We start from the raw sequence: 21,342 nt of genomic DNA on the forward strand, positions 1-21,342 counted from the left end.
CTCCAGAGGGGGCAGATTGGGGACAGAAACGTTTTAAATGACTAAACTTCGCAGAGTTAAAGCATTTTAACGTTTCCGTTGACGCATATACTGTACTTGATACTCGTGATTGCCAACATGAAATTTAAATACTGCGTTTAGTGCTTTGTCCACGTTGGATGTAGGAAGCACCATGTCCACCTGCCGTCGGAAGGACATGATAGGTTTAGCCTGCTCGCTACGGCAGCCCAGAGGTATCATTGTTATCTGGGACACTACTGTACCAAACCGAGATAGCTCAGTTAAAAGCAATTAATTCCAGATGAATGGTGGAACATTAGATAACAGCACTTTCACAGCTGGGGTGTCAAGTGTCCATTTTTGGTAGATAACCCGGCCATGACGATTTCTGTACTAACTGCTCTTCCACTACGAACACCACCACCCATTTGTTCATCCGTGAAGCTGCATGGATTTCTTTCGAGCCTGATAATGCTACCAGTCGAGATAACGATGTCTTCCACATTCACCTCGTTAGGAGGAACACAGACCACGCCATGTTTCCGTGTAAGGGCCTCAAAGGCCGCGTACCATGAACGTGCCGACATTTTTTTACATGAAAGTTTCTCCCAGGCTGTGCCGCGTTATGGGGGAAAAAAAGAGATAGTGCTTTCTGTAAGACAAAAAAACGCCACTCAGTGTATGTTATGACTACGACAAACCGACACAATTTGGCACAGCTCACACTAAACCAATGAGAAAACATGGCATCCCATCACGTCAGGTCAGGGTTGGGAGCATGCACCGGAGCAGCGCATTGCTGATTCCACTTTCCACCGGTACTCCAGGGGCCTTCGTCTGGCCATCCCCCAGGCAGATGCCTGGCCCATCCCCATCTCCTTGAGGTGCTGATCAATCTGCTGCAACCACGAGGCACGTGGTCGGCCCATTGGCCACCTCCACTCACGAGGCTCCCTCGCTGAGAGAATCTGATGAGCAGGGATCCCATTAGGGTGCCAATAAAACCCTCACCTTTTACTGAAAGCTGTGGGCTCTCTCTCTCTCTCTCTCTCTCTCTCTCTCTCTCTCTCTCTCTCTCTCTCTCTCTCTCTCTCTCTCTCTCTCTCTCTCTCTCTCTCTCTCTCTCTCTTTCTCTCTCTCTCTTTTTCTCTCTTTCTCCCTTTCTCTCTTTCTCTCTTTCTCTCTTTCTCTTTCTCTCTCTCTTTCTCTCTCTCTTTCTCTCTCTCTTTCTCTCTCTCTTTCTCTCTCTCTTTCTCTCTCTCTTTCTCTCTTTCTCTCTCTCTTTCTCTCTTTCTCTCTTTCTCTCTTTCTTTCTCTCTTTCTTTCTCTCTTTCTCTCTTTCTCTCTTTCTCTCTTTCTCTCTTTCTCTCTTTCTCTCTTTCTCTCTTTCTCTCTTTCTCTCTTTCTCTCTTTCTCTCTTTCTCTCTTTCTCTCTTTCTCTCTTTCTCTCTTTCTCTCTTTCTCTGTCCAGTAGGGGACGAGAGGGGAGGGCGGGGTATCGTGTCAGTTCTGCTGGAAACGGAATGGTGGGGAAATGGAGCTGAACAGAGAGTAATGATGTGTAGCAAACCAAAAAAGGGGGGGGGAACCAGCGGGAAGAGGGATAGAAGGGTCAACAAACAAAGCTCGCAGCCTCAAAGAAACCATGCAGCTGCCATGACACCACACCCAAAGTACCGAGAGAGAAAAAGAGAGAGATGGAGAGATGGAGATATGTGGGCGGGTGCTGCGCTGTATTACGAGAGGGGTTGAACGAGGGTGGGACACAGAGAGAAGGGTGGGGTGAGGGGAGTTGGCAGAGAGAAAATGCTATGCTTTATGAATAAAAAATACACACACACACGATATATTAATGCTTGGCTGATAGCGGCAAGTTTTCGAGAGTCAGCATATTGGAGTTCGTGTGATTACCGACTCGTACGTAATGTATAAAACCCTAAAACCTTGAGGAGCTTTCACCCTTGTTTCAGGGGAATTTTGCTAAACAAATTAAAAACAACAACATTGCATTTATATAGAAGTTTCATGGAGATGTGCATAAACATTAATCTTTATAAACAGCTGCGTGTGACGAGTGGAAAAAATTTTTTTGCTCGGTAACTTAGAAAACACGTTAATATGACAAATGGCTCAGAAATCGGGCGTTATCAAATATATTTTGCTTTGTAACTCACAAAGAGAAACATATAACCTTTGTAAAGCAAACCCGATAACTAAATGCTTTAGAAACAGCGACGAGGACAAAGGAAAACCTGATAAACCTCCATAAAATACAGGATGAAACTTTGCCACCACAGCACCTGTAACAGGTATGGCATGCCCACACACCTGCGGAGAGTCCCTACAGATCCAAATCTATCCATATGTACCATGTTCGTGTGTGCTGTGTACATACCTCTACCTTGTTTCGCCGACTGTACATCCTGATCAGGACACGAACTGCACAGCTATCAACTGTATCTACCCATATGTACCATGTTCGTGTGTGCTGTATACATACCTCTACCTTGTTTAGCCGACTGTACATCCTGATCAGGATACTAACTGCACAGCTATCAAATGTAGGGCACTCGGCAAGTGGCTATAGCACTCAAGCAAGCATTCCAACGGAGCGTCTTTCTTGGTAAGTGATTACCAAATGCCATAGATAGACCCATGCATTCGGAAACACCCAAGCAATGTACAAATTGAACAAATAAACACTTTTTTTTAGCAGTCGGAACTGCTGCAAGTTCAATTCTGGAACTTAAATTTTGTAATTCAGCTTAGGTTAAGAGATTCTCGAGGTTATGGTATGTGCGGAAATGAAATAAAGCCATGAACACTGGTGTCTCTGGGTGTTTATAAGCATTGCAATGGATCCCGCGATTCATAGGTATCGATAATATGAGTGAGGAGAGTGAAAAAGAACAACTTTATCGTTAAGAAATCGTTGTGGCTTGTTCCAAGTCAAGGCATGCACGTGGTTGAGCAGGCCAAAAAACATGGTGGCTTCAGACCCCAGCGAGGTAACCCAGGATACACCCTAAGACCCCAGAGAGCGAGGTGACCGAGGATGGCGCCTAATAAAGGATGTAATTAAATTCGGCCATTGATTATCTTCAAAAGGGGTGTTTTCATTAACCCAAATACCTAATTTTCACTCTTGTACTTCCTTGGAGTTCCCTTCGTACGCATGCAAAGTTCCAGGCTGCTAGGTTTCATGGAGTTGGAGTTATGGAGGAGACACACACTCCCACCTTTTTGAGAGGATGGAGGGAGAGGAGAGGAGATGATGGAGGGAGGAGAGAGGGGAAGGGGGGGAGAGCGAGGAAGGGGGTGGGTTGGAGGTGGCGTTAACAAAGAGAGTGATATTGTTGCGAATCTGGAAGCCATGAGCACACAACATACAGGTCCTTTAGATCAGTTATATCGGTAAGTACATGTTGCCAGTTGGGGTCCCGACCCTAGTCTAATGGGTAATTAAATGTTCTTGTGCTGTGGAGTTATTTTAATAGTCAGGTTTTCTTTTCGGTTATTTTTACACCACTGACATCACCGCCGACGACACCGCATCACCCTCACCTTCACTTCACTTTCTTCACCTCGCTCTGGCCGACGTCAGGGGTGGGTGAAGCCCCTGCAGAAACATGTTGCTCAACTTCCTGGGTGAGGGGCGGTCCCTTGGAAGAAGGCGGAGTTTGGGGAGATGCCACGAAGCGGCCCTCGACCAATCGGCGTGCAGCGGGTGGGGTGACCGTTGCTCGGCCAATCAGACTTCCCCGACTGTGTGAGGGGCGGTCCTTTGGAAGAAGGCGGAGTTCGGGGAGGAGCCACGAAGCGGTCCTGAACCAATCGGCATGCAGCGGGTGGGGTGACCACCACTCAGCCAATCCGGGCCCGCGACAGGAGGAAAGGGCTCCGCTTGACGTCACCACGCCCCCGGGCCAATCAAGGGGCTTGCCGCCCGTTTTGGCCAGTGAGAGTGACAAAGAGCGACTCTGCGTGCCAAAACCAGCCAGTGAGAGAGGGAGGGTCGCGAGGAGCCCCCCCCCCTTCTGAAGCGGGGGCTATAATTATAGGTGCGGTCTGCGCGTTGGTTCTGGGTCTGGCGTGGTGTGCGCGTTGTTCTCCAGTTGTTCTGGAAAGTGTCTGCGCACGGAGGGTCTTATCCCGCCAGCCTTCACCCTGCCGACTTCTGGTCTTGGAGCGTTCTTGTTTGTCGTCGTGGCCTTGGTGATCGTCTTGGCCGTCGTTCTCCTCCTCCTCCTACACGGATCAGGTCACCTTGAAGACCACATGAGGTGGAAAGGTCCCAGACAGACCCTGGTCTTCAGCCCGACTGTCCTCCGGGCTGGAGGTCCAATTAAAGACCATTTGGTCCGTTTCTTTGGGCGTGTGCGTATGTGTGTTCGTGGCACCAGTCGAATAAGTAGTCAACTGTATAAGTGCTTTCTCGCTGTATATCATTGCCTTGCTTTTTTGGTTTAATTCTGCTTCTTATGTGCTTCCCCAATTTCCCCTCATTACTGTATAAATTAACCCCGATTGTTAAATGTTTCAGTTCGTTCACGTCCCTTCTTTCATTGACTGAGCATGTCGCGTGCTGGGGAAAATTAGTAAGGCCGTTGTGCCGCCGTAAGGGGACATCTGGACCGACGGTTCTCAGCGATTAAACCGCTCGGAATCGCACACAGAACGAGCACGCTAAGCGGCTCGTTTCCGTACGAGTTCCGTCGAGGGTGTGAAGACTCGGTAGATCACCACATGGTCTCTAGGTATTTTGAGATTTGGCGAATAACCCTGCACCACGTGGTGTAAATATTGACGCTTCACGGTCCAAGACAAAGGACCCGTCGACTCCGGACTTATCCGGGGTGACGATCTGAATTCCGGGCGATCGGTCGAGCCGACTCAACTGCTCCATCTGGTGGTCGTGCTCGCGGCTGACGTCCCGGCCCCGCAACAATATGTTATGCTTAATGACCGAACACACACAAAAAAAAAACAACTCGTGTTAGAAAAGCTCTCTACACAATGACACAACAGAGTTTGTAAAGTAATCCGCTGACACATCTGCAAAAATTTTGAAATCCCAGTTCCAGAAAATTTGTGGGAACATGAACCAAAAGCATGGACTGAAAACATGGAAGTGCCGTTCACGTACGACCTCATGATCCCATCGAGAGTGAACATCAAAAACAAAGCGTTGCGACGAGATATCATACTTGGATACAAAAGAGAGAAGAAGGCATTGCTAATTGAGGTGATGATACCAGTGATTTTGGGTTAAACGATGCAGAAATCAAGAAAATGGCCAAATACCAAGACCTCAAGAATTAAGTGAAAAGATCCTGGAAACTGAAGAATAACAAAGGTTGTCAGGTCAGGTTCGATCTGTGACCTGCTACAGGTACCATGTAAACCTGTACTAACCTGTTCCATGGTCGGGTTGTCGGCGACTAAACCGTCTCCCCCACCAGGTTTTCTGGTGAGGAGGGTGTTTGGATATGGAAACCCAGCAGGATTAAAAACAAAACCTGTCAAAGGGCGGAGGAGCTCCTTGTGAGCCAACGGCCATCCATATCTGGTGCCCAACTGTGTCTGCGGACGTCCTCCTGCAGTTGGGTTACTTTTTTATTAGGAGGTTGGTGGCAGGATTTGCACTCCGGCCACCGTAAAACCCTTCATTCCACAAAACGCAAAAACGCAAAAAAATCTGAAAACCCACTCCGTGGGAGTACCTCCTGTGCAGCTTCCCTTCGCAGGGCAGCTCACCGGATGACGGGATTGGGGCAAAGCCTTCGGGACCCCCAATCTTTGATAGGAGGGAAACCACGGGGTAACATCCCTGGGTCAGATTGCGGGAGAGTGTGTCGGAGTGGTGCTGAGGTGTCGTCCACCAGACGGCGGTCTCCTTGGGTTAACCTGAGGCGGTCCCTTCGGGTGGGTGCCTGGAATGTCCTATCCCTAATAGAGGATGATCACCTGTCTCTGTTATCATCTGAGCTCAAGCGTTTGGACATCGGGATTGCAGCTCTCTCTGAGGTTCGGAGACCGGATTGCGGCGAGATAATGGTGGGTGGTTACACCTACTATTGGTCTGGTCGCTCTGATGGTTACCATACCCAAGGAGTTGCTGTAGCTGTGTCCAATAAGCTGACCCCAATGATAATTGAGGTAACACCGGTCAACGAGCGTATTATGAGATTAAGGATTCGTCACTCCTTAGGTGTCATTTCCCTGGTCTCTGTTTATGCTCCGACTGAAGCGAGTGATCTCACCGTGAAGGATGCATTCTACGCCACACTCGAGTCTGTGGTTGATCAGTGCCCCAGACGAGATACACTTCTAGTCTTGGGGGATTTCAATGCATCGACTGGAACTGATAGGGACGGTTATGAGGTGTGTGTTGGTCCCCATGGGTCAGGAACTATGAACCAGAATAGCACTAAGTTCCTTGACATTGCAAGAAGTCATGGACTTTGGGTGGCTGGTTCATGGTTTCAGTGCCCACAAGCTCATCGCTGGACTTGGTATTCCAACGCTGGCGGTGTGGCAAAGGAGATTGACCATGTCCTCATTGACGGTCGTTGGAGGATGATCCAGAACTGCAGGGTCTACCGGAGTGCTCAGTTCCTCAATACTGACCACAGGCTTGTTGTAGCAACTCTAAAGCTGCACCTTAAATCCTGGAGAATGGTACCATCCCAGCTGAGGCTGGATGTTGCCAAGCTCAGGGATGAGAGAGTAGCTGAGGAGTTAGCGAACAGGCTGAGTGGACACTTGGGGGGGTCTGGGTGCTTTGGGGGGTCCTGAAGAGTTGTGGAGCGCCTTCAAGACCACCATCCTTGATGTTGCTGGTGGATGCCTTGGAGCTCACCGCAGGGCAAAGAAGAATTTTGTCTCTCAAGGGACACTGGATACCATTGACCAGAGTCGCAGGGCCAGGCTGAATGGCAGAGCTGAGCTGTTCAGGGAGCTGAGGCGTAAAACTGTACGTGCACTGAGGGTGGACAAGGAGGCCTATGTGCGAGGAATCTGTGAGGGGGTAGAGCATCACCTGTGGACAGGTGATTCTCGTTCCGCTTACAGGGGAATTCGCGCATTACGTTCATCCAAGCCCATCCCTCGGAGCACTACAGTTCGAGCAGAGAGTGGTAGGCTCTTGACAGAGGAGTCTGAAGTGAAAGCCCGCTGGGCCGGTTACTTTGAGCGGTTGTACCAGGCTGATCCCCCAACTGTCGAGTTGGACGTCAAGGGTGTTACAATCCCTGTTGCTGACCCTCGAATCAACTGTGGTCCACCTACGCTTGTGGAAACACGGGCTGTGGTGAACCAGTTGAAACGGGGCAAAGCTCCAGGGATCTGTGGCATCCATGCCGAACTTCTCAAGGCTGGTGGAAATGCTGCACTCGTGTCGTTGCATGCAGTTTTCTGCTCTGCCTGGAACACAGGCATCATCCCAACTGGCTGGAAGAGGGGCCTTGTTGTCCCTCTCTGGAAAGGGAAGGGTGATTGCCAAGACTGCAACAACTACCGAGGGGTGACGCTGCTCTCAGTGCCGGGCAAGGTCTTTGCTCGGATAATTCTCGATAGGGTTCGCCACCATCTGCTTGAGCACTAGTGTCCAGAGCAGTCAGGCTTTACACCAAAGAGGTCAACGATTGACCGTATCCTTGCACTCCGTGTCCTCACCGAACGCAGACGAGAGTTTCGGCAGGGGCTGCTTGCAGCCTATGTTGATCTCTGTAAAGCGTTCGATTCAGTGAATCGGGATGTCCTCTGGAGGATTCTTGGTCTTCGTGGGGTGCCACCAAAACTGATCGATCTGATGTCTGAACTCTACTCTGGTACTGAGAGTGCTGTGAAGTGTGGTGGTACCATCTCTGACTTATTTCCAGTTGTTACTGGAGTTTGTCAGGGATGTGTACTTGCCCCCACACTTTTCAGCACTTGTATGGACTGGATTCTAGGGAGGATGTCGGAGAGATCAAGTTGCGGTGCGTCATTTGGGAATGTTAAGATCTCGGACCTTGACTTTGCAGATGATGCAGTCATCTTTGCGGAGACTTTAGACATCCTCTTGGGGGCCCTCGAGGTGCTGAATGAGGAGTCGGAGCCGTTGGGATTACGGGTTTCTTGGGTCAAAACTAAGATCCAGGCTTTCGGTGACATCTTGGATGCTGCTGTCCTGTCTGTGTCTGTTTGTGGTGAGGATGTTGAGGTCGTGGAGAGATTCACTTACCTTGGCAGTGATATTCATGTCTCTGCTGGCTGCGAGTCAGAGGTCAATAGACGTCTGGGTCGGGCCTGGGGAGTCATGGATTCACTGGATCATGGGGTGTGGCGCTGCCGGTACCTGTGCGGGAGGATGAAAGTCCGAGTCTTCAGGTCCTTGGTACTTCCAGTCTTGCTCTATGGGTGCGAGACTTGGACTCTGACCAAGGATCTGAGACGGAGACTTAATTCCTTTGGTACCAGGACTCTTCGGAGAATCCTTGGCTATCGCTGGTCGGATTTTGTGTCCAACGAGCGGTTGCTGAGAGAGACTCAGATGAGATTTGTTACCTGCATAGTCCGTGAGCTTCAGTTGCGGCTGTATGGACATGTGGCTCGTTTTCCTGGCTCTGATCCTGCTCACCAGATTCTCTCAGCGAGGGAGTCTCATGAGTGGAGGAGGCCAGTGGGTCGACCACGTGCCTCATGGTTGCAACAGGTTGACCATCATCTCAAGGAGATGGGGATGGGCCTGGCATCTGCCTGGGGGATGGCCAGACGGAGGCCCCTGGAGTACCGGCGGAAAGTGGACGCAGCGACGTGCTGTTCTGGCACATGCTCCCATACCTGACCTGACCAGTGATATCTGGAACTATGGGAATTATGACCAAGGACCTCACAGAGATATTAAAAACCATCACTGGGAATATTACAACAAACAAACTACAGTTGGAAGCTGTCTGAGGCTCAGTGATGATCATGAAGAGAGCCCTCCACACAAAACTTTGAGAACAGAAAACTTCACAACTTGGTCCATGAAGCGTGACCCCTTACTGAAATGAAGGTGGATACTTTGAGCCCGTCCTGGGAGGGCTCCATAACACATTCTAATACCCACATAGGTAGATACAAATCGACACACACACACACACACACACACACACACACACACACACACACACACACACACACACACACACACACACACACACACACACACACACACACACACACACACACCTGGGGCGTGAGCGTTTAAAACCCATGCTATCATCCTGGCAAAGGTCTGCCTGCATGTACATACATGCAGCGGCCTTTCCACCCCACCGATCGGCTCACTGATTCGTACGTGCTACAGTCCCCTCAACAGAGGAGGAAGGGTAGTGGACTCGGGGGAGGGTTTGGAGAGAGAGATGAAGGGGTGGCGAGAGAGGGAGGGAAGAAGAAAGGGGGAGAGAGGGGAGGGGTTGGAAAGACGGAGAGAGAGAGGGGTAGGGTTTGGAGGGAGAGGGTGAGGGATTCCGGCAGATGTGACGCCCAGTTTTTCATCCATCCGAGAGATGACACACATATTGATGAATCACCAGGCCTGTGAAACGCCGGGATGACAGTTTATAGCTGGATAGGGATTTGAATCTCGGCGACAGAGTGAACATGCGTACCTCCTGTCTTTCCTGCCATGATGTGGCGATTCTTTACTTCATAACTGAAAACATTTTTACCCTCACCGAAGGAGGGGGGAGGGGGGGTATTGCATTTGGGTGCATTTGTGACTTGGCACAATTTTTTTTTTTGCTGTGTATGTCACCATACTTGTTAAAAGTAGTAATGCATTCAATGTGGTCCAAAATATGATTGATAAACCACAAGAAGACTTCCTCACATATTGATCTTCAAGTTGAAATTGGAACTAATCAAGCATATAATTTTGAAAACTCTCATGTTTTTGCTTATGAACAGCTCCCAAATATGTTGACTAATTTGTGTCGGAGGTATGGCTTGTTTTTGGTGACTACGTCAACTTGGAAAACATGTGCTTTTATCCTCATTTTTCACAGCTTCGCCTCTCTGATTCTCCAGAAGAGGAGAAAAGAGCTGACACTTTGCCTTCACCACCACCAACACCTCCACTCGCTTCATCTTCGCCCTCACCCTCACCTTCACTCTCACCTTCAACCTCACCATCACCTTCACTTTCTCCCTTGCCTTCACCCTCGTCCTCATCTTCAACGTCGCTTTCAGCATCGCCATCTCCTTCCTCTTCACAGTCTCATGATTCCCCTCGAGCTGGTCCAAGCCGACAGCTAGCTGCTGCAGAAACACGTAAGAATGGTTGCATAACAATTGGATCGGAAATCTGTCGTCTCGCTACTGGACTGTCTATTTTTTTTCTGAATAATGAGTTGTGTATCAGTGGAACTTTCTCAAAATTGAAGGGATAGGAGGAATTTATAAGCAATTGTTGAACGATTTTTATATTGTATTGACAACTGCTGCTTTCACTTGGACAATGGATGATGTATTGGATTACATTATGAACATTAAGCTCATCATTTGAACATAAAGCTTTCTATATTCTCATCATTGAATAAAACATTAAGCTTTTTATCCAAAGCGTAACTGGAACTGTAAATATTTAAAGTGGTCAACGGAACAACCTGATATCATGTATATCCCCAAAAAATGATATCATGTGACCGAGGGTGGCATCTACTTGAGAAACAGCATCAAAATGCAGACATTGACAAAGACATTGCCGTAGATACAAGTTGCGGATGCTTTCTCGAGAACGTGAAGATGCACATTCGCACAAACTGGTCTCAGTGGAAGTGTGCCTACTCAAAGATCTCTGCTGAGAAGATGTAACCAAAAGCTAAAACTGGCATCGAGCTACAAATCGTGGGACGAGTAAAGCTCGAAACGTGTGCTCTTTAAAAATTGATCCAAGTCCAAATTATTCGGGAGCAATCAATAACAATTTTTAATTTAATTTTAATAGGCAAAAGGAAAGCGGTACCCGAGTCAACATGTGCATCATTGACTGTGGTGTAGGATCAGCACGTGTTACGGTCTGTATCTCACCCATCGTTGTTGGTGATCGATGCAAAATTGATAGCACAGCGACTGCCCATAAGTACAGACAGATTCTGAACCATCGTGCCACTCAACTTGGAACAATGTTCCATCATTGCACATCGTGTGGCAGCATGAAGACAGGATGTAAATGTATTGTATGAAGAGACGTACTCACTGACAAAATACGAATGCATTGTCCATTTTATTCAGTTTTCCGTTGTCATTTCTGAGATAATTTATGATACCAATCATGGATTCACTATTGAGTTGCAATTACTCAGCTTTGTTTCACTATGTTATTATTACTCGTGCATGCCCGTACGTGCGTGGCCGTAAGTGCATGGCCTGCCAAGCGAGCAGTTCGTTCTTCATCCGTTTCAGCTGCACGACGCCTTGCCTCGCGTTCAGTGTTGTCTGTCAAGCAAGCAGTTCGTTCTTCATCCGTTTTAGCTGCACGACGCCTTGTCACGTGAGTCGCGTCGCGTGTCAAGTGAGCAGCTCATGCTTCGTTAGATTCCATTGCGCGTGCACGACGCGCAGCTTCGTTCCTTCGCTCTCGTAAACGACGACTGGATTGGGGCATTGTTTCAATTAGATCGGACCAACCGTATCATAAATGGCCATAACTTGGGAAACAGCTGAAACGGATGAAGAACGATATCAAACCTTGAAAAGGCACACACTCAGGTCCCCAGCGTCAATTGTGACATCATATCAAACGAAGAAGAAGAAGAATTGTGACGTCATAGCACCGTGTCCTGTCATTGGTTTGGTAAATAAATGGCCATAACTTTGGAACCACGTGTCCGATTAATATCAAACCTTGAGAAGGCACATCCACGGGGCCCCATCATTATACCTGGCAAGTTTCAATGAGATCGGACCAGTGGTTGTCGAGAAACGGCGGTCGCAGACAGACAGACAAACACACACACACACACACACACACACACACACACACACACACACACACACACACACACACACACACACACACACACACACACACACACACAACCCTAACAGCTGGAATTATAGATAGATTCTTATTATTATTATTGTTGTTGCCAATACGATATTGAAAAATTAATTTTGCCCAAGTTTTGATTCAAGGCTTAATAAGCAAAGCCTGGACTTAAATTGTTGTTTTTTTAATAATGGTGTTAAGTAATTGGCATTAAAAGGTTTTTTTCAATCCACAAATGTTAAATATTTAATTTATAACATAAGATTGCTATTAAAATAACACTTAGTCATCTTCATTGCATTATCATAATAGATGCAACATTTACTGCAGCTTTTTCGAAAAACTAGTCATTCCTTTCATCACTTATATGCATCCATTTCCTTCATCTTTCCTTCTCCTTCACCCAGCACGCTTGTGTCGAGGCACTTCAAGAGGTCAATGGGGGCTGCAACAGCAACTAAGGCGCAGCCTGCGGGCTGCTTCACTTGCTCGGGGAGCCTCAAGACCCCGTTTGGAAAGAGAAAGGGGTAGACACAGAAGCAGTGCTATCAAGGACAGGGACAGAAGAAGCAACATTATGGAGAGGGACAGAAGCAGCAAAATGAGAGAGAGGAACAGGGGAAGCACAAGAAAGAGTAACCGGAGCAGCATGAGAGAGCGAGAAAGGAGCAGCACGAGTGAAAGGGAAAGGAGCAGCACGAGGGAAAGAAGTAGTACGCGAGAGAGGGAGAGAAGCAGTACGCGAGAGAGGGAGAGCAGCAGCACGCTTGAGAGGGAGAGGAGCAGCACGCGAGAGAGGGAGAGGAGCAGCACGCGAGAGAGGGAGAGGAGCAGCACGCGAGAGAGGGAGAGGAGCAGCACGCGAGAGAGGGAGAGGAGCAGCACGCGAGAGAGGGAGAGGAGCAGCACGCGAGAGAGGGAGAGGAGCAGCACGCGAGAGAGGGAGAGGAGCAGCACGCGAGAGAGGGAGAGGAGCAGCACGCGAGAGAGGGAGAGGAGCAGCACGCGAGAGAGGGAGAGGAGCAGCACGCGAGAGAGGGAGAGGAGCAGCACGCGAGAGAGGGAGAGGAACAGCACGCGAGAGAGGGGGAGGAGCAGCATGGCGGAGAGGGGGAGGAGCAGCACGGCGGAGAGGGGGAGGAGCAGCACGGTGGAGAGAGGGAGGAGCAGCATGGCGGAGAATGGGAGGAGCAGCACGGGGAGAGGGGGAGGAGCAGCACGGGAGAGAGGGGGAGGAGCAGCACGGGAGAGAGGGGCAGGAGCAGCACGGGAGAGAGGGGAGGAGCAGCACGGGAGAGAGGGGAGGAGCAGCACGGTCGAGAGGGGGAGGAGCAGCACGGTCGAGAGGGGAGGAGCAGCAAGGTCGAGAGGGGAGGAGCCGCACGGGAGAGAGGGGGAGGAGCCGCACGGGAGAGAGGGGGAGGAGCTGCATGGGAGAGAGGGGGAGGAGCCACACGGGAGAGAGGGGAGGAGCCACACGGGAGAGAGGGGAGGAGCAGCACGGGAGAGAGGGGGAGGAGCAGCACGGGAGAGAGGGGGAGGAGCAGCACGGGAGAGAGGGGGAGGAGCAGCACGGGAGAGAGGGGGAGGAGCAGCACGGGAGAGAGGGGGAGGAGCAGCACGGGAGAGAGGGGGAGGAGCAGCATGCGAGAGAGGAGGAGGAGGAGGAGGAGGAGCAGCACAGGAGATAGGGAATCTAGCAGCACGGGAGAGAGAGAATTGAGCAGCACGGGAGAGAGAGAAAGAAGCAGCAGAGGAGAACGGGAAAGAAACAGCATGAGTAGTATGGAAGAAAGGGAAAGGAGAAGCATGGGAGAGAGAGACAAGAATACTATAATTGGTCAGAGGGATAGGAATAGCATAATGAGAGGGAGGGACAAGAATACCAACATGAGGGAGAGGTATGGGGGCACCACAAGAGAGAGGGATGGGGACACCACGATGGAGAGGGTTGGGGACACCAGGAGAGAGGACGAGGACACCACGAGGGAGAGGGATGGGGACACCACGAGGGAGAGGGACGTGGGCACCACGAGGGAGAGGGACGTGGGCACCACGAGGGAGAGGGATGTGGGCACCACGAGGGAGAGGGACGTGGGCACCATGAGGGAGAGGAACGTGGGCACCACGAGCGAGAGGGACAGGGGCACCACGAGCGAGAGGGACAGGGGCACCACGAGGGAGAGGGACGGGGTCACCACGAGGGAGAGGGACGGGGTCACCTCGAGGGAGAGGGACGGGGTCACCACGAGGGAGAGGGACGGGGTCACCACGAGGGAGAGGGACGGGGGAACCACGAGGGAGAGGGATGGGGTCACCACGAGGGAGAGGGATGTGGTCTCCACGAGGGAGAGGGACGGGGTCTCCACGAGGGAGAGGGACGGGGGCACCACGAGTGAGAGGGACGGGGTCACCACGAGGGAGAGGGACGGGGGAACCACGAGGGAGAGGGACAGGGACACCACGAGGGAGAGGGACAGGGACACCACGAGGGAGAGGGACGGGGACACCACGAGGGAGAGGGACGGGGACACCACGAGGGAGAGGGACGGGGTCACGAGGGAGAGGGACGGGGGCACCACGAGGGAGAGGGACGGGGTCACCACGAGGGAGAGGGACGGGGTCACCAGGAGGGAGAGGGACGGGGGAACCAGGAGGGAGAGGGACGGGGGAACCACGAGGGAGAGGGAGGGGGCCCCCACGAGGGAGAGGGAGGGGGTCACCACGAGGGAGAGGGAGGGGGCCACCACGAGGGAGAGGGACGGGGGCACCACGAGGGAGAGGGACGGGGGCACCACGAGGGAGAGGGACGGGGGCACCACGAGGGAGAGGGACGGGGGCACCACGAGGGAGAGGGACGGGGGCACCACGAGGGAGAGGGACGGGGGCACCACGAGGGAGAGGGACGGGGGCACCAGGAGGGAGAGGGACCGGGTCACCACGAGGGAGACGGACGGGGTCACCACGAGGGAGACGGACGGGGTCACCACGAGGGAGACGGACGGGGTCACCACGACGGAGACGGACGGGGTCACCACGAGGGAGACGGACGGGGTCACCACGAGGGAGAGTGACACGGGCACCACGAGGGAGATGGACAGGGGCACCACAAGGGAGCGCGGCGGTTGTAGTATAATCAGCGAGAAGGAAAAATGTAATGTCACTCTGAAAAGGAACAGCAGCAGCACCACACGAGAGGACCCCAGCAGCATTACGAGAGAAAATAAAAGTATCACTGTAAGTGAGCAAGTTAGAAGTGGTACAGCAGGTGCGAAATGGGACAGCAACATTGAAAGTAAAAGGGAAGGAAGGAGTACCATAAAGGCAAATAATACAAGAAGCACTGCAACACAGTGGGATGAGAGCAGTGTTGCCAAGGAGAGGGAAAGAAATCGTGTAACAAGAGAGAGGGATAAAAGCAGTTTAAGGGAGAGGGACAGAAGTTGCATTAGAGAGAGGGAAGGGAAAAGCTTGCGAGACCGAGACCAATGCAGCACAATCAATTTAAGGGGCATGGGAAACACCAGAACAGAGAAAGAGAAAGTCATCACCACCCGGTGCAAGAATGATGAAAACCAATTCCATGAGGTTTGTGATGTTAGAATCAAGTGTTGAAAGTGGAATGAGTTGGGTTAGCTTAAAATTTTGGTTTTCAGTTGGCGGTTTTTTGTGTCATCACGTATGAGAGGTTCAGTCATTTGAGCTTTTGAAATATTATAATCGCCCTCCACCCCCACCCCCAACCTTTAAACACTTCTCTTGTCATAAAGAAACCCCAAAAATCCCTTAAATTTCACAAGTCCCACTTTTTTGGTAAAAAATGTTTTTTAGTAAATGACAACTTTCATAAAAATATCAAATTTCAATCTTGAATATGTTGTTTCGCATCCTTTTCTCTGGTTGTTTTTGCCCTTTGTGTCTTTGTGTTTTTCTGTTGGCCGTTGGCACACTTGATAGTTTCATTTTGGCAAAATAAAGTATTTTTGTAAACTCAGTACCAACAACGTCTCACCCTTGAGGGCACCTATGACCAATAACTCTCACCAAACTAACCGCAGCAGTTTTCCAACTGGAAAAATTTAAAAGTTACACTACCAGTTTACAATCGGCTTTATAGACCAAGCAGGAAACATACGTGTGGATAACGCTTGTTAAAGTGATGGAAAAGGCATTTGATTCACGGGATAAAACCCAAATTACAGTCGATCCCAAGTCATGTAAATTATAGCAAGCAGTGTTTCCAAAGAAAAATAATTGCAAGAAGCATAAAGTTTGTGATAGAAAATAATTACTTTCAAAGTCTAAAGAAAATTTGTTTTCAAAAAATCATCCTATACCAATGACATGTGATGTACAGCACCCTCTTTTTCTCCATCTGTTTGATTATATAATTGGCTTCATGATAAATTAAATAACCGTTTCGTTATGGCTAAAATAAATTTTCAGCATTTTCAGATTCATTAGCAGTGAATCAAGGGAATACTTTTTTAGGTTTGTCACCACAACATAAATTCCAAATGAAATGGCTTCACAAATATCATAAATGTCATTAATTTGGTCCTTTCTATACCAAGAAACATCAATAACTAGAACGGCACTCAGTAGAGCGCATACCTCTGCCATGCCAAATAGTTTACATTTTGTATCCCACTGATGGGCCGGATCTGGATCCCGGCCTGAAACAAAATGTAATCGGCTGGTTCTCATCACCTAACAAGCTCATCCACCTAGTTTTGTCATAACTTGTTTAAAACTTTTTGAGATTTTGTAATAAGCATAGTTTTTGGCCCCATCTCTCAATGGTGAAGAATCACTTTAAAAATTACAGTATCCAGATTCGGATCTTCACCAAAAATCAAATCAATTCGTTCTTCTCACACACCCATAATTTTCACCAAGTTTTCGTCCGAATCCCTGCATAACTTTTTGAGATATCCTGCTCACAAACAGACTAACGGTGGTGAATACATAGTCTGGGATCCAGGGCACCAAAATTTGAGATGACCCGTCACGGAAAGATATACTTTGCAGGCCACTTTTTTTTGCAAGTTCAGACCCTTAGGAAACAGAATCCAGAGGCCTGCTCTGCTGGAGGAATTGCAAAATTGAAAAAAAATGTATTTTTTACCATTACTACCCTCAAATAAAAAATCGCCTTGTGAAAAATTGAAAAATGCAGAAGGATAAAGTTTGAGTAATTTTAATTAAAATAGTACTAAATTTGGCACATTAATAGAACATAACATCCTTTAAAGTATTCACTATAAGTTTGACTAAAAGTTTTTCAAAATGGGCACCATATTTCTAAGATGGCCGTTATTTTCCAAGATGGATGCCATATTTTCCCATAGATATCTATGTTCATTATATTCTGAGTATTATTGCAATTATTCAAGTGTTTTGTGTTTGTTACGAAACCATTGCTTGGTTTTCTCTTTTTTTTGGCGTAAAAAACCCAATGTATTGTGGCTGTATCTTTCGAAGATGGTTGCCATTTTGCATGACTGACGATAATTTGGTCCGTAAAGAAACATTTTCAGAATTGTGTTACTTGCTTGATATATGTACTATTCGACCTTTGAAAGTTGGACAAGAAAACACACTATTAAATTTAATGAAAAATTCAATATGGCTACCATTTTTTTCAAAATGGCTCTCAATTTCTGACTAAATGTCTGTTCTCACCACAGATTCGATATAAATGCACAACATGAGTTCTTTTTGTGTCCTTTATGTTGTGACCATCTCTAATATAATAAATACAAATAGTTTCACATGATGACACTTAGTAAAATTACATCTTTTTACAAAGTCTTGCAAAATTTGACATGTATCATGTTGCACTCATCAATGAAAATGAATATTCCACTGACTAGTTCATTATTTAGTTCTCATCAGGAATCAAGAGGTTTGCTTCAACGCGTCCACATATCAGTGGGTCGCCCATGCAAAGGCAAGCAAAAACACATTTCGAGTTGGCTCGAGCGCACAGGCAGCTCTGAAGACAGTTGTCCTTCTTGCATTTACAGAACTTTTCCTGTACAGCTCTTGTCTTTGGATCCTTTGTCATCATTATTGGCACCAGTTTGCCATTCCTGATTTCTCTGCCGAATGCAGTTGCTATTGGGTGTACTGGTTTTGAAATGTGAGCACTCTTACATACAGCTATTTGGTGAAGACTTCGTAGCAAGTGAAGGTAAAATGCATCCTCTGTAGGAGGCAGGCATCTGAGGTCACATCTTTTGGTAGCGAAAATGTGTGCACGCAGGACATCCAGACTACCCAGGAAATCAGATTGTGTATAGAGGGCCAGGAAGAAGAATCTAGCAGCTTCAATGACATCAGTCGATACATCAAGGATAAAGTTCTCGCCAGGTTTGCCATACTGAGCGAGTGGAAGAAGCTTTTCTGGATTGTCTACAGCACATTTGAAAGCCCGCTTCTTTCCTCTTTGGAATGGATAGCTGGCTGTATCACAGCCACTCAAGATGTAGGCACTGAGGATAACAGAACATATCTAGTCCTGTACTGATTTCGTAGGGTTGTAATATAGAATACCTTATTCTCATGAAATAGGGGCGCTTCTATCTCGGAAATCAGTTTTTCAAATGCATCATTATATGGATCGTTCTCAGCTTACTGTTTTGCGCCAGTGATCCTCTTGTTCATGTAAGTTGTCATGCAAGAGCGGTGATAGCGAAAATCTGCTGCAACTATGTCAATGCTACCACTATCAAACATATGTAATCTCTTCAGCATGACTTCATCATGAAGGCTTCTTGCTTTCTGTTGAATCGGTTTATGCCCTTCTAGATCTGTGATGAGCAAGAGCTTCCATTCGCCCTTTTTATCTCGCTCTTTGTAACAAATGAAACACTGGTGCTTGTATCGGATAGGTTGCTCAGAACTTGACCTTGTTCCCATATGTGCTGTGTTGGAACTGGAGCTTGATTCGTCACAATTGTTCACAGTAGTCTTAACAATTCGTATTTTCTGTTCAACTGTCTTTCAGTTTGTATAACTGTTACGACATTTTGCATGCATTTTTGGTTCATGTAGCATAAAGTTACGTTCATCTATAATGTCTCGTTCCAATATAAAAGCTACTTCATCCATTCGTTTAGTGACAGCGTTAAAAAGTGCTGGATAACCCAGTGGCATTAATTGTTGGAGCGGCACAGTTTCTGATACATGCTGACAAATTAGACATCTGGAATAATGTGTCAGATTTGGATCTTTTCTCCCTTGTGTGTTTTGGTTCCATGATTTATTCAGTCTACTCCACCATGCCAGATAATCTGTGGAAGAAACAAATATGTACTATAGGTTGCAGTCTAGAATAATACAAGAATATCTTTGTATCTCAAAAACATTGCATGTACAGCCACTTGTAATAAGACAATTTCTTCTAAAGCAAGAACAAGTACGCACATCTAAATAAGGACTGCTCCTTTGCACTAAGTGACCTGACATTCTAGAGAACTAGATGAATGTTGAGATTTACCATTTGTTTTATTAATCTCATTGACTTGATATGTATTTAAATAAATTAGGATTTGGGGCATAGTTCATCTCAGGTTCACAATATAGATAACATGTATAACATGTCTTGTAGAAAGTAGTACATTGGTCAAAAGTTTGAGTGGGGGGGATTTCCAAATTCATGATAGGTTTCATTTGCCATTATATCGTTTCTTTACATGTTTTGATTGTATTTTTTATCATTATGAGTGCAGAAGTATATCATCTGCGATATGAATGTAGCATTACTCACCTTCTTCTAAAAATTGATCGCCAAACAGTCATTTAAAGGTGGCTATAGTGATGACCTTCTGATTATTTACCACCGGAGCAGGTGCACTTCCTGTGCTACTTGCATGTCAACAAATAATTATTAGTGGCATCATGAAACGGACTAAAACAAAAATGTCATTTTCACATGTTATTAATATGCATCTTAGGAAAAATAATGGGAGGGTTATATTTGTATAAGGACGGTAAGTAGACTATTAAAATGCTTGTAATTCTGTTGCCATGGTAATCAAAAATCGTAATGTTTTTGGCATTATTTAAATATTGCATTCAGAATAGTTAATTAGCTGACATAATATTTTAGGCAGAAGTATTTTATATAAAATTAATTAATCTTATTATTTAATGTATAAATGCTATTCCGCCTAAAACTTTTACATGTAACCAGGCCTCTAATTGGTCCGTGGCAAGTGGGTTCTATATCTAATTTTTTAAGGTATGGGTCAATGTGTAAGTGTGCCAAGTTTCATGCTTTTCACACAAAATGCACATACCACTGCCTTTGCCACCCTACTATTATGGGTATGTTTTGTTTAATTGATAACATGGTCACTTGCACATATATTATGCAATATTCCAATGCGGTTTCATGCATATTATAACAACATACGTACCTTTTGCTGTGGAGATCTGCTTCAATGTTGTCGTCTGCCAGTATGCCAATTTGGAAGAGGGAGTATTCATTGTTTCAAAATGCATTTTGTAATATTTTTATTACTTTATCTAAACAAGACGATGAATATGTTATCTTAAATATCCAGCCTGATATTAGTTGTGTACATGATTTTTAAATAAAATAAAATAATTTAATCATTTGACATGTCAAATATTCTATGAATTTTCTTTTCACTATGGGTATTTTTATTGAGAAAAAATAAGTATTTTAGAAGATAAGGGCCGTATTTATGTATATTTCCAAATTATTTATCTGAGGGTCACAGACATATGAGAAACTCAAAACTTTGCAATACCTTTTTAATATATGTGCTAAATTGTTTGGGTCAATATTGGGAGGATAACAGATTTGACACTAGCACTCCCTAATAGTGTAAACCATGCAATGGTTTTATAACAAACACAAAGCAATGAAACAATTTGAATAATACTCAACGTATAATGGAAGATTGATATCCATGGTCAAACATATTGTCCTATCTTGGAAAAAAAATGGTGGCCATCTTGGAAATTTTATTTCAAAAATATAGTGACAATTTTCAGGATGTTATGTTCTATTAATGTGCCAAGTTTCGTACTATTTTCATTAAAATTACCCTAACTTTATCATTCTGCATTTTTCATTTTTTCACGAGAGGCGAGTTTCGATTTGAGGGTAGTAGTGGTAAAAAATGCAATTTTTTTTCCAATTTTGCAATTCCTCGGGCAGAGCAGGCCTCTGGATTCTGTTCCCTAAGGGTCTGAACTTGCAAAAAAAAAGTGGCCTGCAAAGTATATCTTTCCGTGACAGGTAACTTCATTTTTAAGGCCCTTTTTGCACCTTGGATCCCAGA

General features: G+C 46.8%; 1 protein-coding gene across 1 annotated transcript in view; it reads left to right on the forward strand.

Annotated features, from left to right (window-relative positions):
* LOC147025708 (uncharacterized) overlaps positions 1-21,342 on the forward strand; it is a 110,157-nt gene that overhangs the window by 69,598 nt on the left and 19,217 nt on the right. The window contains exons 17-19 of the mRNA XM_085880342.1: positions 10,038-10,302; positions 12,430-13,309; positions 13,381-15,610. Coding sequence (XP_085736468.1) covers positions 10,038-10,302; positions 12,430-13,309; positions 13,381-15,610 — 3,375 coding nt within the window. The remainder of the gene's footprint in view (positions 1-10,037; positions 10,303-12,429; positions 13,310-13,380; positions 15,611-21,342) is intronic.

Source organism: Eptatretus burgeri, chromosome 5, assembly GCF_056783735.1.
Source record: "Eptatretus burgeri isolate ZD-2024b chromosome 5, Ebu_testis_v1, whole genome shotgun sequence".
NCBI lineage: Eukaryota > Metazoa > Chordata > Myxini > Myxiniformes > Myxinidae > Eptatretus > Eptatretus burgeri.